This window comes from Helicoverpa armigera, chromosome 5, assembly GCF_030705265.1.
Source record: "Helicoverpa armigera isolate CAAS_96S chromosome 5, ASM3070526v1, whole genome shotgun sequence".
Taxonomy (NCBI): domain Eukaryota; kingdom Metazoa; phylum Arthropoda; class Insecta; order Lepidoptera; family Noctuidae; genus Helicoverpa; species Helicoverpa armigera.
In genome coordinates, this window is record NC_087124.1 from 10,551,353 (window position 1) to 10,566,800 (window position 15,448).

General features: G+C 36.2%; 1 protein-coding gene across 1 annotated transcript; it reads right to left on the minus strand.

Moving 5' to 3' along the window:
- Positions 1-255: 255 nt before the first annotated feature.
- LOC110379160 (protein obstructor-E) lies at positions 256-14,732 on the minus strand. Its single transcript, XM_021338688.3, has 6 exons — positions 14,562-14,732; positions 6,908-7,082; positions 5,396-5,514; positions 3,131-3,331; positions 825-1,020; positions 256-452 (listed from the first exon to the last, which is right to left on the minus strand). The coding sequence occupies exons 1-6, from the start codon at positions 14,608-14,610 to the stop codon at positions 299-301; spliced, it is 894 nt and encodes a 297-aa protein (XP_021194363.1). The 5' UTR covers positions 14,611-14,732; the 3' UTR covers positions 256-298.
- Positions 14,733-15,448: the final 716 nt, after the last annotated feature.

Genomic DNA, 15,448 nt, shown 5'->3' on the forward strand with positions numbered 1-15,448 from the left:
CCGTCAATAATATTATTATTTATTTTCAAAATAAAACTACAACATCCTTACAAAAAAATACTTTATTAATCTAGACTAAGTAAATGGGCTACTCCTCGTCCTCTTCGATCGCCTTGCCCTTGTGAGGCCTCATGGGCTTGCGGCGCGAGGGCGCGCTGCCAGCCGGCTTCGGCTTGGGGGTCGGAGGGTTCTCTAGCGCCTCCAGTTCCCCGTCAATCATATTATTATTTATTTTAAAAATAAAACTACAACATATCCTTATAAAAAATACTTTATTATTCTAGACTAAGTAAATGGGCTACTCCTCGTCCTCTTCGATCGCCTTGCCCTTGTGAGGCCTCATGGGCTTGCGGCGCGAGGGCGCGCTGCCTGCTGGCTTCGGCTTGGGGGTTGGGGGGTTCTCTAGTGCTTCTAGTTCCGCGTCAGTCAGCTGGCCCTTGTACCAGTCGGCGCTGGAATAGAAATGTGCAAATTAAAGGTGGAGCTCAAAACTGTGGGCACATGATCATTCTAGAAGAGCCATTTTGGTTTGATCTAGACCTCCATTAGGTTATAAAGGGTTTTTTTAGACCTAAAAGCTTTGAAACTTCTGATCCGAATTAGAAATTTGTTTCAGTGTTAGACCGCCTATTTCTGACGGTAACTTTAGGCTACTTTTTTAGTAGTTCCTTCGGGATGCAAATAAACGCGGGAAATAGCAAGTCAGGAATAAATAGGGAACAAGATGCGATGTATGTCGCAGGGTTAGAAACTACGTTTTAGTAAACTTCGCCTCTTACTAAAGGCTAAAGGAAAGTAACACTGGAATGCATATTCCTACTCACCACTCAGGCACCTTTCTCGCCCACTCACACTTCTTGTTCACATCATCGAAGGCCTGTCCCAGCTTGCATCCTGACCGACGAGGGGTGTTCCCGTTGATGCACACGTAGAAGAACTGGCAGTCCTCAGGGTCGGCGTAACGAGGGTGCGTCAGACCGAAGGTCTCGTTCACAGCGGGGCAGTCGAAGGCGAACACCTCTGTGAAAGAATAGAGAAAAATTGGATTTACAGTTTAAAGCTTTAAAGGTAAGGTCTGGTACTGATTTGGATGCTACTGGGCCAATACTTTGCCGATTAACCAATCTATAATAGTTTACACTCATAAGTGTAGCAATAGACTAATATAATGCCTGGACCTGTCGATGGAGTAGCTATTCGCTACTTTATCGAGCTTATTTCTTTAGGATTATGAATTCATTGTTCACGGACATCTACACTTTAGCGTCTAGTATCATAATCATTATCATCCCATTGGAATAATGTGTTTAAGACAACTGAATTGTATTCGTTTCTCTGAAAACAAAAGTAGATCTATAAAACTCACCAGCGGCTCCACATCCCTTCTTCTTGGCCTCATCAGGCCACGTGCAGATGCCAGTCTTGTCATTGTACACCAGGCCATCAGGACAGGTGATCCTTAAGACTTCAGAGAACAAAGGAGGATCTATTTATAGGGCAGTTACTCACCAGCGGCACCACAGCCCTTCTTCTTGGCCTCATCAGGCCACGTGCAGATGCCAGTCTTGTCATTGTACACCAGGCCATCAGGACAGGTGATCCTTAAGACTTCAGAGAACAAAGGAGGATCTATTTATAGGGCAGTTACTCACCAGCGGCACCACAGCCCTTCTTCTTGGCCTCATCAGGCCACGTGCAGATGCCAGTCTTGTCATTGTACACCAGGCCATCGGGACAGGCGATCATGTTCACTTATAGACTTGAGAGAACAAAAGAGCATCTACATATAGGGCAGTTACTCACCAGCAGCACCACAGCCCTTCTTCTTGGCCTCATCAGGCCACGTGCAGATGCCAGTCTTGTCATTGTACACCAGGCCGTCAGGACAGGTAATCATGTAGACTTATAGCCTCCAGAAAACCAATGAGGATCTACATATAAGGCAGTTACTCACCAGCGGCACCACATCCCTTCTTCTTAGCCTCATCAGGCCACGTGCAGATGCCAGTCTTGTCATTGTACACCAGGCCATCAGGACAGGTGATCCTTAAGACTTCAGAGAACAAAGGAGGATCTATTTATAGGGCAGTTACTCACCAGCGGCACCACAGCCCTTCTTCTTGGCCTCATCAGGCCACGTGCAGATGCCAGTCTTGTCATTGTACACCAGGCCATCAGGACAGGTGATCCTTAAGACTTCAGAGAACAAAGGAGGATCTATTTATAGGGCAGTTACTCACCAGCGGCACCACAGCCCTTCTTCTTGGCCTCATCAGGCCACGTGCAGATGCCAGTCTTGTCATTGTACACCAGGCCATCGGGACAGGCGATCATGTTCACTTATAGACTTGAGAGAACAAAAGAGCATCTACATATAGGGCAGTTACTCACCAGCAGCACCACAGCCCTTCTTCTTGGCCTCATCAGGCCACGTGCAGATGCCAGTCTTGTCATTGTACACCAGGCCGTCAGGACAGGTAATCATGTAGACTTATAGCCTCCAGAAAACCAATGAGGATCTACATATAAGGCAGTTACTCACCAGCGGCACCACATCCCTTCTTCTTAGCCTCATCAGGCCACGTGCAGATGCCAGTCTTGTCATTGTACACCAGGCCATCAGGACAGGTGATCCTTAAGACTTCAGAGAACAAAGGAGGATCTATTTATAGGGCAGTTACTCACCAGCGGCACCACAGCCCTTCTTCTTGGCCTCATCAGGCCACGTGCAGATGCCAGTCTTGTCATTGTACACCAGGCCATCAGGACAGGTGATCCTTAAGACTTCAGAGAACAAAGGAGGATCTATTTATAGGGCAGTTACTCACCAGCGGCACCACAGCCCTTCTTCTTGGCCTCATCAGGCCACGTGCAGATGCCAGTCTTGTCATTGTACACCAGGCCATCGGGACAGGCGATCATGTTCACTTATAGACTTGAGAGAACAAAAGAGCATCTACATATAGGGCAGTTACTCACCAGCAGCACCACAGCCCTTCTTCTTGGCCTCATCAGGCCACGTGCAGATGCCAGTCTTGTCATTGTACACCAGGCCGTCAGGACAGGTAATCATGTAGACTTATAGCCTCCAGAAAACCAATGAGGATCTACATATAAGGCAGTTACTCACCAGCGGCACCACATCCCTTCTTCTTAGCCTCATCAGGCCACGTGCAGATGCCAGTCTTGTCATTGTACACCAGGCCATCAGGACAGGTGATCATGTTGAACTTGCCGTCGACGCAGTAGTAGAATTTACCGCACTCCTTGGGGTCTTCGTGGGAGAAGTAGCCGTTTTGGCGGGGGCAGTGCAGCGCGGGGATTGGAGTTTCTAGTGAACGAAAGAAGTAATAAGTCAACACCGTATTAATAATAAAATGCTGTATTATACGGTAACGTACCCATTAAATGTGTATGACGTATCCTAATACCCTTCCTATTATATTATAAACGAGAAATTTTGCATGTATGGATGTTTGATCCACTTATGCAAAACTACTGGAAGTAATAAAGCTTAGGTGTATATCAGAATAACATATAGGTAATTTTTTTCCATGTGCATATGTGGTGAAACGGCAGGAAGCTAGTTAAATAGGTAACTCTCAATATTTGTAAGAAGCTTTAACTGTACTGTGGAAAAATACTTTCCTCGGCTTGCGTTTTTTATCCTAATAACATGTGGAACAAAATGCAATCATATTAATGGCCCTATCGCAATAGTCCTCATTTCAAAATAAGAACACATTGCATTATATTTTTAAACGCATGACGCCAGAAATAAATAAGTTTCATCAAAAAAGGTTTTTATATTTAAGTATAACAATAAAAACTTGCGTCATTTGACAAGGTCGCGCTTCCCTTGAAACTGGAAAGTTGTTGTTTTTATTGTTGAAAGAGGAAATACCATTCAAAATTTTAAATTCTTGGTAAAATCTATAAATACTTTTCCTCATCGATATTTCTAAGCTTTAGCTAGTTAAAATGCTCTGTATTTTTAATGATCTTGCATCAAAGTTGGCATTTTCGAGAAAATCACCATGTTAGGTTATTTTGTGATTACCCACTTTATTATAGTGTTCAAGACGAACAAATAAATTGATGACGTTAATCGAATAAACGACATAAAGACCATCGATTTAAAAACCACCTGATAAAAATGTTTTGGCGTACTGGCTACTTTATTTTACATCTCAAGGACCAAGATCCTTACACCAAACTTTTATCGCATTTTTATACATCTGACATTCAAAAACACCCATCGTAAAATAAAACCGATACATAAAACAGCCATACATTTAATTTCGTACCGACGATAAATTCCGCATCGCCAAGGCCAAGCTTCCCTTGAAATGTGAAAGTTGTCCAACCGAGTTGACCTACGGCATTTATTCATAATCAGTATTCTAATGATGTCACTAACCAGTCACTCTGGCACTCGCTTTGTTTAGGGTTGACTGTGTTTTGTTATGTAAGTGGTTTTTGCATTTAAATTGTCTTTGTAGCGGTGATACATATGTTAATGGATACGTGATTGCAATTTTTGTTGATGGAAGTAATTTACTTTGTATTGTTAGTTTAAATGAAATACAATTGTAGACATTGGTAATGCGAGCGTACTAAGAGTGTTCGTTAACTTTTAAATTACCAGTTTTTTTGACATTATGAATTGGTGAGCTATGTAAAGCGCAGTTGAATAGGAATGTAGACAAATGTGGATAAAAAAATAATAAAAAAAATCAAGTATTGCGGTTTTACATATGTGCGAAATTATTCTAGTTTGGTATCAGTATAAATGGAAATAATGCTCACTTATAACTTATGAACCCTATACTTAAAGCTTAAAATTAATTAAAATATGAATATGTCAAAGTTATGACAGCCCTATATAATTACATAACAGCAGACACGTGCTTGAACTACTCACGTGTTTAGTTCTCGGAAATGGCACCTAATTTGATTCTTGCAATCAGTTATACAAATGGTAATGCCTATATTGCTAAAGTGTATCTAATTAAGGACAAATTAGTGAGTAATAAAAACTTGAAAATGATTTGCTGAACGCCTCGTTTGTCTATCAATAGCTTGGGAAAAATTACTGCCGCGCAAGAAGTCCGATTTTCGCGTTAGACAGTGTTTTTGAGATTCTATCTTTGTCATTGTTTAATGTTAGCAAAAATTTCAGAAATTATGCTTATTTAAGTTTTTCAATGCCAGTCTTTCAGAAACTAAAACCCTGGTCTTTTTATGTGATAAAGAGCGAATGAAGGGCCCCAATATAAAGCGATTGTCGCTGTCCACGAAGACCCACAACACTGAAAGACATCACAAGTTCGTTGCCGGCTTTTTAAACGGTCACGTTGGGCCACTAGGCTCATAAGAGTAAAGAAGTACTTACGCAGCTTAGGTCTAGCAGAGCAGTCTAGGTTGAATGGCAGGTCACACTTCTCCTCCTGTGAGCTGTAGTCATTGAACACCATGCCGTCAGGACACAGCTTCTCAATGATGTTACCCGCTCTGGAAAAGTGGTTAACGAATTTTAGATAAACGACAATGAGTTTTAAAGTTTTTACGAGTTCACGGATCAAGTTTGAACTTGAACATTTGAAGACAGAAGAATATAAATAAAAAGAGAATGATGATGGTCATGATTTTGATTTTCCATGGTTGTTTTAAGGTTGCAAAGAAAATGCAAATGCAAAAGCTCCGAAAGATCAATCTAAACAATGACTAACATGTTGAGGACACTGAACCACGCTTATTCATCTCAAGAAAACCCTTAAACAATATTTCAAAAGTCAACAAAATAGTTTTTTAACCTTTTCATTCTTAAAGCAAGTAAATATTGGCCAGTTGAGACCTTTTAGCATTGAAAACTTTTCTTTTAAGAAACTTGTTGAGCAAATACCCTGCGAGTGATTTATTCATTTGTTTTTGAACTCACACAAGTTCAGTGAACTAACAAGGATAAAGGTAATGGTACCTTAACATAATAAATATATTTTGTCAAAGTGAAGTGATTTATTTTCGCTCGAAGCATTTGCCCCAAGACTTGAAGTAAGTTTAATTTATTTTTGAACTTCGAATTTTGAAATTCGTGTGTCACGGAGTATTTTATATTTTGGTAAAAACCCTTCCAATGACTAAGCACAAATATGTTTTATGTGTGCGTGTATAAAATGATGAAAGTATTACTTAAAATTCTGCGTTCATTTTATACGTCTAACCTTTTCACAATAAGGTTAGACAGCAATACGATTAAATGCCAAAGTTTCACACAAAGCAATAATGATCGACATAAAACAATCGACATATTTCGATATATGCAAACAACACTATACAATAAAATATAATTGTAATTGAGCTTCTCTTAAGTGCCAAACAGTATTCTTAGCTTGCAACCTTTTGCATATTATACCCAATTATGCAAAATGGGATTCTAATAGACTGCAATACGAGACAACACAGGGAATTGATGCGAGATAGTTTGATCGTTTTGTGTGATATACTCAAACTCAAAACGATCCAACTATGTTATGAGTCACCTAAAGTTTGCAGTAAGCTCAGATTTTAATTGACTGATAGTTTTATCCGGAGATATACACATTGTACACTAATGCAAACAATGCAACGGTTACATTTTGCCCAACTAAAAGTGTAATAGGATAACACCTTTAAGCCAAATATTTAAACTAAAAAACGTTTATTTAAATTAGGCTGATAAATCACCACTTTTTGAACGTCAAAAACAAAAGACAGCACCCAAAACGCTAACCCTTCACCACTTCCTACGTGCTTTTATGGGAAGAAGAAGTGGCGAAACAAACTCCCCAGCAACACATGTCTGTCCGTTAGGTTTGAACAACCAGAATATTTTCATAAGTATGAAATAAAAACTTCTTTCTATTACCTGCACTCATAATACTTGTCGCACTGCTCAGCATCAGCAAAGAACCCGTCTTCGGGACAGTCATTAGTGATCTCAGCCTCAGCTTCAGCTTTCCTCTCGTTGTCAGCGATGGTCCGCGTGGGGGGGTTCACTGGCTTCCTACCCTTAGGCTTCGGGCCTGCTGATGCGGCTAATACTGGAAATAGAAATGGGGAAATGAGTTTTAGTTTTTTTTTGGGAGTGAATGAACTGTCTTTAAAAAAAGGCGTCTGTGTCAGAAATGACGGTGAAAAAATCTTGTTTACTGAAAACAATTTAAGTAACAATAATAGATTATCTTACTACATTTTTTACATTAGCTCAGAAAGATTTTCTACCAATTCCTAAAAAGGAGAAATTTTCTTCGTTTTTATTATTTTAGACTGAATTCTTAACGATTCTGTTAATCCCATTTCATCATCATCATCATCATCATCTCAGCCATAGGACGTCCACTGCTGAACATAGGCCTCCCCCTTTGATCTCCACAGATACCTGTTGGAAGCTGAATCCCATTTACTGCTAAATAATTTTGTCAATCATTCTACCAATAAGCATATCGTTTAGTTGTTACCTAATACATATTTGATAACAAAACCCCAACAAGTTTGCTTATGTAATATTGATATACATCGTTAATTTATGTAACTATGTAAGTGTTACTTCCAATGAATTCAGTTAATACATAATCGTGCATTAATGTTATCTCACTCTACATAATAACAGCAAAACGGGTATTAAAGCTTTTGGGTATACTTTTGAAAAATCTACCAGAGGTAAATTTATTTTCAGGCATGAGGCCTTAAGAGCCTTATTGAGAGTTAATATTTTTTCTATCATGTAAGATTTTATTTTTTAAGAATTTGTCACATTCGTACGTAACCATTAATTTACTATAACATACAGACTAATCATACTTTCCTATCTAATTAAGTATACTAGATTAAAAATTCAATTAGCCCTACATATAAGTTAAGACCAATGACACTGGCGTTACATTTCCTGCGCAGACGCAAGTGGACAAAAGTAGTTCACATTGATTGCGGTCACTTCCTTAAGTTCAATGCTACAATTAACTGCACTTAAACTAAATTAACTGTTGCACTGTTGCAGTTATTTACTTTCTAATTGAAATAGTAGAAAATTATAATTAGTGATTTTAACCCAAAGTGATAACACAATATTCCGACGAATCTCCTTGTTTTTTAGGAAGTCACTTAAAAATAGAATTAAATATGAGTTCCACTTAAAAATTTAATTATATTTAATAAGCATGTTTTATATTGTTTCTTGATTATTAGGAACAAACAATTTTCACAATAAGTGCTGTGTGCTAAAAAATATCCTCAATAATAACAACACATATGTATATGTTGTTTATAATTGTCGTTAAAAGTTATGTAGAGGTACTATATTATGACAAAAAAAATACATTCGATTTCATAACTACTTGACTCCTTAATTGTTATTAGCATTAAAATGATTTTTAATTGTAATCGTTTTAATATATCCAGCAACTAACTCGACGAGAATAGAGATATGTAATTTCAAAAGATTAAATCAATTAGGCGTCACCTTGAATTTTAAAACGATTTTGATTAGGAAAGCAGCATTTATATTTAAATGTAGTATACTGCTTTTATAATTATTATTTGAAACAGCAAGTAAAGTTTAATTACCGTTTTTCAATATAAAGAGTTTTTTTAATATTCCTATAAGTTTTTTTTTCACCCCAAGATAGTTGGGAAAACGCTAGGCAGAAGATGAATTATTTTGTAAACATACATTAAAAAGCCTATTTTGGAAGCATTTTTCGTAAAAAAAAGCAGTTAAAATATTTTTGCGAATTCGAAATTCAAACAGATGGTAGATAACGAGGAACGTTTTGTAATAACTGATTTCTCTGTTACCTAACACAGCTTTTTGTATGAAAGGCCGTATGTCCAAATATTAGTGCGGCGTTAATATTTCAATCGATAGCCTTCGCTGTACATTCTTTGTTATTACTCACTGAACATATAGCTATAGGTATTACATTATGTAGGTGTTGCAAGGAGAAAAAAAACTATTCATTTTTATTTTATTGAACTGCAATTCGACATTATGATCTATTCTCTTAAGGTTAAAGTTCAAAAACTAGAAAATAAAAAAATAGTTACTTACCTGTCAACCCACGTAGGTGGTCCCGGTCATATTAGACTAAAATAAAAACGTGGGGCCCATTAACTATTGCTGTAGTACTCTCTTCTAGAGGTATAATAGGTGTGGATTGCATCGACTTACTATAATCGTAACTGGAGATTTTGACAATCAATAATCAGCCGTAGCTCATTATCTACCAAAGTATAAAGATATGCTTTGCCATAGGTAGGATTTCACAGGGGCCCCACGTTTTTATTTTAGTCTAATATGACCGGGACCACCTACGTAGGTTGACAGGTAAGTAACTATTTTTTTATTTTCTAGTTTTCAGTGCACATAAGATAAAACCGTTTAACTTAAAAGTTTTTTTACCGATTTTTTATTTTCTAGTTTTTAGTATTTAATGAAAATGCCTACCGAATATTCCTCATTCTATCTAATTCATTTAGTGCATCATTATTACACGGTCTGTTACCTGACAATTTATTACAATCTAATTCCTCAATACATAGCCCTTCCAGATACTTTTTTTTTAACGACCCCAAAAATCATCACATGACCTCTCCTGCTGTGGGTCAGCAGCGGTGAGGGAGTGCCAGACTCTTGACTAAGAACCGTTTTGTTCCGTCGTAGGCCTTTAATGTACCAGGGCCGTGGTAACTCTTTCGAACAATCTCGCAGCCCAGGCAGGCCTTGGCCCTGTTGGGCCCCGCTGGAGTTACTGACAGTTTTCTACTTGTGAAGCCCTTTTATTTGATACCCATATTGGTGGGATTGATAAAAAATTGTTATCAGCCATTTGGTAGCGGCGGCCATCTTAGATTTCAATTTTGCATAGTAAATTGTATTCTACTTGTTGAGACCTTTCATTTGATACCCATGTTGATGGGATTGATAAAACCTACGTTATCCGCCATTTTGTAGCGGCCGCCATCTTGGATTTCAATTTTTTATAGTATATTGTATTCTGCTTGTTGAGCCCTTTCATTTGATACCCATATTGATGGGATTGATAAAATCTACGTTATCCGCCATTTTGTGCCGGCGGCCATATTGGATTTACAATGTTATTGATATTACTATATTGTATTGTCATCGGAATTAAAGGTGTATACAAAATTTCAGATTAATCGGTTGACAGGAAGAGGGTGAAATTTGAATTACTAAATTTGACCCAAGAAAAAAGAATGAATAAATAATAAAACAAACTGGGTGAGCTAAATAAAACCGTTTAAAAACTTCATCGTCAAAGTCACCCAGGTTGCTCTTTATTTTAGCACACTGCAACTTTTAGTCGGCTGATAGTTTGTTTGGACTCAAAAATTTCATAAAGATAAGATAAAAGATACACACTTTACAAAGATCAGATATTTAAGCGGTGTCAATAGACTGTTAACTAAAATAAAAATTTGCCAACCATCGGGTCAACTATCGGTAGACTGTTTAGTCTGCAGTTTGAAAAACTTCATCGTCAAAAACAAACAGGGTACTCCAGCTTATATGTTTACCTTACATAATAGACAAGATTCTCAGCCAAAGTTTTAAGAACCAATATAAACTCTTTTGCAAAAAAAACGGGCACCTATGCGAAATCTTAGTTTTAAGGACTTTACGTGTATTTCAAAGGGTTTTGATGATTGTAATATGTTTCTAGCATCAAAAGGGTTAGCCAAGCATGCGTGAGAGTGTATTCTAAATTTGAATTTTGTACAATTGCTAAGAAATTGGTTAAACCTTGCTTTGGACTAATTGCTGGCAGAAAGTTCGTCGGTGTTTTGAAAAGTTTTTGAAGTGATTTTCAGAAAACTGATAATGCAGTTTTAATTAATGATTAATGTACCTTTTTGTTAGATCAAAACATTTTTGAAAAACTATGCATATTTGATAAAATTTTCACCTGCTCTAAATGGGCTATACTGATGATTGATGGCAATGTTAAGAGTTTCGGTATTTTAGTGTAAAGCGTTCTACTGTTTAGATATTGTACCCACGTGTTTTAAAATATCGCTTTTTCGGCACTGCTTATTTTAAATTGGTTTTGTCGCAGCCCAATGTACTGATACTCCTCTAAATAGTGTTTAATTATGAAAAAGCGATATTTTAAAACACGTGGGTACAATATCTAAACAGTAGAACGCTTTACACTAAAATACCGAAACTCTTAACATTGCCATCAATCATCAGTATAGCCCGTTTAGAGCAGGTAAAAATTTTATCAAATACGCATATTTTTTCAAAAATGTTTTGATCTAACAAAAAGGTACATTAATCATTAATTAAAACTGCATTATCAGTTTTCTGAAAATCACTTCAAAAACTTTTCAAAACACCGACGAACTTTCTGCCAGCAATTAGTCCAAAACAAGGTTTAACCAATTTCTTAGCAATTGTACAAAATTCAAATTTAGAATACACTCTCACGCATGCTTGACTAACCCTGATGCTAGAAACATATTACAATCATCAAAACCCTTTGAAATACACGTAAAGTCCTTAAAACTAAGATTTCGCATAGGTGCCCGTTTTTTTTGCAAAAGAGTGTATTTTACTTCTAGTATATTGGCCCTTTCTTAATATGATGTCAACTAATTATGTAGCTACATACTTCTACCAAGTGTATCTCTATAATCACTAAAGACCCAGAAAAATATAATTTCCATGGGAATGGCTGGGGCAGATTCACTCAGCCCATTATATGATAACCTTAAACGCATTATCCCATAATAAAATTACCTTAAACCCATTAGAGCCTATCTACCATACATGTTTAGAAGCACTTAAAACATTGGCGGGTCTAGATTACACTAAAATAGTGTTAGGAATTAAACTTCACACCCAAAGATATTTTAAAGCGACTTTATTCGATAACTAGCCATTTTCCCGCGGTTTCGCCAGCGTCTAGTAGGAGCTACGCCTCTAGTACCAGGATAAAAGATTAAGTTTTGGAGCTTTAAGGTAGTTTTTATTATATTAAGTACAGATGTACATATTTTGGCGAGTATTTCTTAAGGTAACGTGAATTGTAAGAGATGCTTTCTCAATGTCGCATCAGCATGGGTTTAACATTGGCCTAGATTGTATGGTATATTATTGATTGAATGAAGAATAGTGTCTTAAGGAAAATTTACTTATTTGGGATTGTTAAATCAATGCTAATCAATCACTATATAGGTGGATTATTTGTATCAATTCCTTCTAAAAACTGGAGCGAATACAGGACAGGAAATCCATATCAGCAAATGGAAATATCATAACAGAAGTCAATATTAATAATGATTATATAATAAACAGAACATCGAAGTGCCTCTAAGATTTAAAATACATATATTTACTATCTTGACCTTTTTTCGAAACCCGCTATTTTCCAGTTATACCAGATATTCTATTGCCATTTACCGAAATTCGCTTAGCAACATTCAAAAATTCTATACAAAAGGCCTATTTGAATTGTTTTTATAGTTCTGATTACAAATTCTATTCATACAAACTACATGTGTCAAGTATACCCATAAAGTTCTTGTTTGAAGTTTAATGGGATTCAACGGCGCTCCGTGCTTCGAATAACTACGCTATCTCTCCGTTAGTTTACTAAGAATCGTTGTCTTAACTGTTACTTGAACTTAGGTAATCGTTGAGCCATTTATAGCTTCGTGTATCTGTGTAAGCATTTTGCTGACTTGTATGAAAGTTTGTATGTTTGGATGTTACGCAAATACATATTTGGATGTTTGGCAAATAGGTAGATGGTTGTTTTGTAATGACCATATCAGTTGATTGGCTTACCAAGGGATATATTTTGGCTTTAACCCGATATAAGTAATTTCAAATTCATATCTTTATTAGTAAGCAAATTCACAGATAGCTATATATTATAATTGGGGATAGCAGTAATATGAAAGTTAGAAGTTTGGATGTTACGCAAATACGTTTTTGGATGTTTGGCAAACAGATGATTTCTTCTCTTAAAGTCATACAAAATATTGAACGAAAGTCTGTTATTTCTATGAACTGTGTCTAAAATTCTCGAATAACGTATGTATGTCTCATTACATAAAACAGTTACTGAAATATTTCAAATGTTTTATGAAACGTTTCAAAAAAGCTTTCTCTTTTGAAAAGTGTGCGCGCGTTGATGTCTTCCTTTAGACGTAACCGATCATCGTTGTTACGAAGGAAAATCATTAGCTACGGACAAATAGATAAGTGTTGGAAAACTTGTAATAATAATTATTGTATGGAGAAATTTTGTTTTGTATATGAAACTTTCAAGTTTATCTGTAGGTTGGTAGATTGGTCTGTAGGTTCGCCTACAGATCTTTAAATCTATATATCTATATACATATGTATGTGTATAAAATAAATTCGTGTACATACCTATATAAAAGAAAGTCGTGTTAGTAACACTACGTATAACTCAAGAATAGCTGAACCTTATAAGCTGAAAATAAGAGAGGAGGTAGCTTAGACCCGGAAGAAGGACATAGAATAGTTTTTGTCACCATCCAGCTAAGGGAAGCAGTTATTTCAGGACGCGGGTGAAACCACGGGCTAGCTAGTTAATTTATGAAGAAAAAATTTAGTTTTGCAAACGAAACTCGAATCCACATATATTTTAAATTATGACTAAATGCAAACCTGAAAACATACGCGTGGAAATATTGAATGAAGAATGTCTCTATTTAATAAACACTAGCCTTTTTACCGCGGTTTCAACCACGTCATATCTTCAAATAATAACTATAATTAAATATAGCCTATGTTATTCGGGAAGAGTGTAGTTTTCCAACAGGAAATATTTTTTCTAATCAGGTCAGGTGCTTTTAGAGTACAAAAAAAAATGTTTCCTCTTTATTATATTAGTGTTGATTGTAACTACAATTCGTTGTTGTAATAAATAAGATTACTTTGCGACATATAAATCAAACTTGAAGTTGTGATAGTAAGGGATGCGGAACTCTTAAATAAGTCTTCAGTGTTTTAAGAAATGTATTACCAAATTATTTCCACAATGATTGATAGCAGTAAAACCTAATTATTTATTACGGATCTAGAGCAACATTCATATTAGACAGGAATAGTAATTGTAGGCGTCAAGGCTAACTTGTACCCTGACATATTGTAATACTTACTGCTTCACTGAATATTAATTTCTTAAAGGTTATCGAAATAGGTCGCTCGTGTCTGCTTATCGTTATGAAAGTATGTCTATCCTATAAATTCTAAATAACTAAATATAAAAAAATGACATTCCGTTGTTACGGAATGATGATAACAATGATGATGAATAAAAATTAATGTTTTTTTTTTTAATTTCGAAACATTTCAAAACTCAAAATCATTATTTGCTCGTTAAGGTATTGACAGGTGTAAGTAACATTGTTAAGGTACAGCTTAACGGCCTTTTTCAGGCGTTGAAATTTTCAGGGCATATAATATACTTATTAATATTTCGTTTCTTTTATTTCTTATTCGAATGAAAGCCGAAAAAACTCACCAACTAAACAGCTAAACAAAACGACTCCCACGCACGATCGGAACGCCATCTCGTGACAACACTACTTATCACTTATTTTACTTAAATGTCACTAAAAAGTGACTTTTTTATTAATATTTATTACTGACGTCCGCTCCGCACTCAGCCGCACTGACTTATTCACTTTTTGTCATCCATTCTTAGCCTACAACGAAGCGAAAGGTTACGATAACCCACCATCTCTTTCTCCCCCACTCAACTTTCCTATCTCCGTCCCTTTTCCTCAAAGTCTTTGGATCCTGTTATTGTTCTACGTGTTCTGCAAGAGTATTTACTAATGCCGAAATGCAGTTAAAATTAACTTTAAGTTAACTAGTACTAGTTAAAGTTAACTGATGTTAGAAAATTGGTTTTTAATTTATTGTTAGGCAATTATTGCTTGTTGAATGGAATGTTTGAGCTAATTTGCTGAATGCCTATAAATTATTTAAGAATTATTTTTGTGGTAATTAATTGTAATTATGACTTTATTTGTGGAAGTATTAGTCATAGTTATGGTTGTATGTATGTATGGTATGTATTGTGTGACAAAGTCGTCCTACGTTTCAGACATATGACGATGAAACCTTTCTAATTTTGTCTTAGACACGTACAATCGAAGCTCTAAGTTTCAATCTTTGTCTCAGTGTAAAAATTATAAATAATCTCCATTATGTATGGGAGAACGTTGCAAAAGAAATTGTTTAAATAAGGTTTTAAATATTTCCTACCTGTAACATTTTGTTATTAATATTTCAAGCTATCTTAAGACGTATATGTATTTAATATGATCAAACTGCAAAATGATATATGCGTGTCTGCACCGATGAATCATAAATCGAGACTGAAGGCACAAGATTTTGTGATAT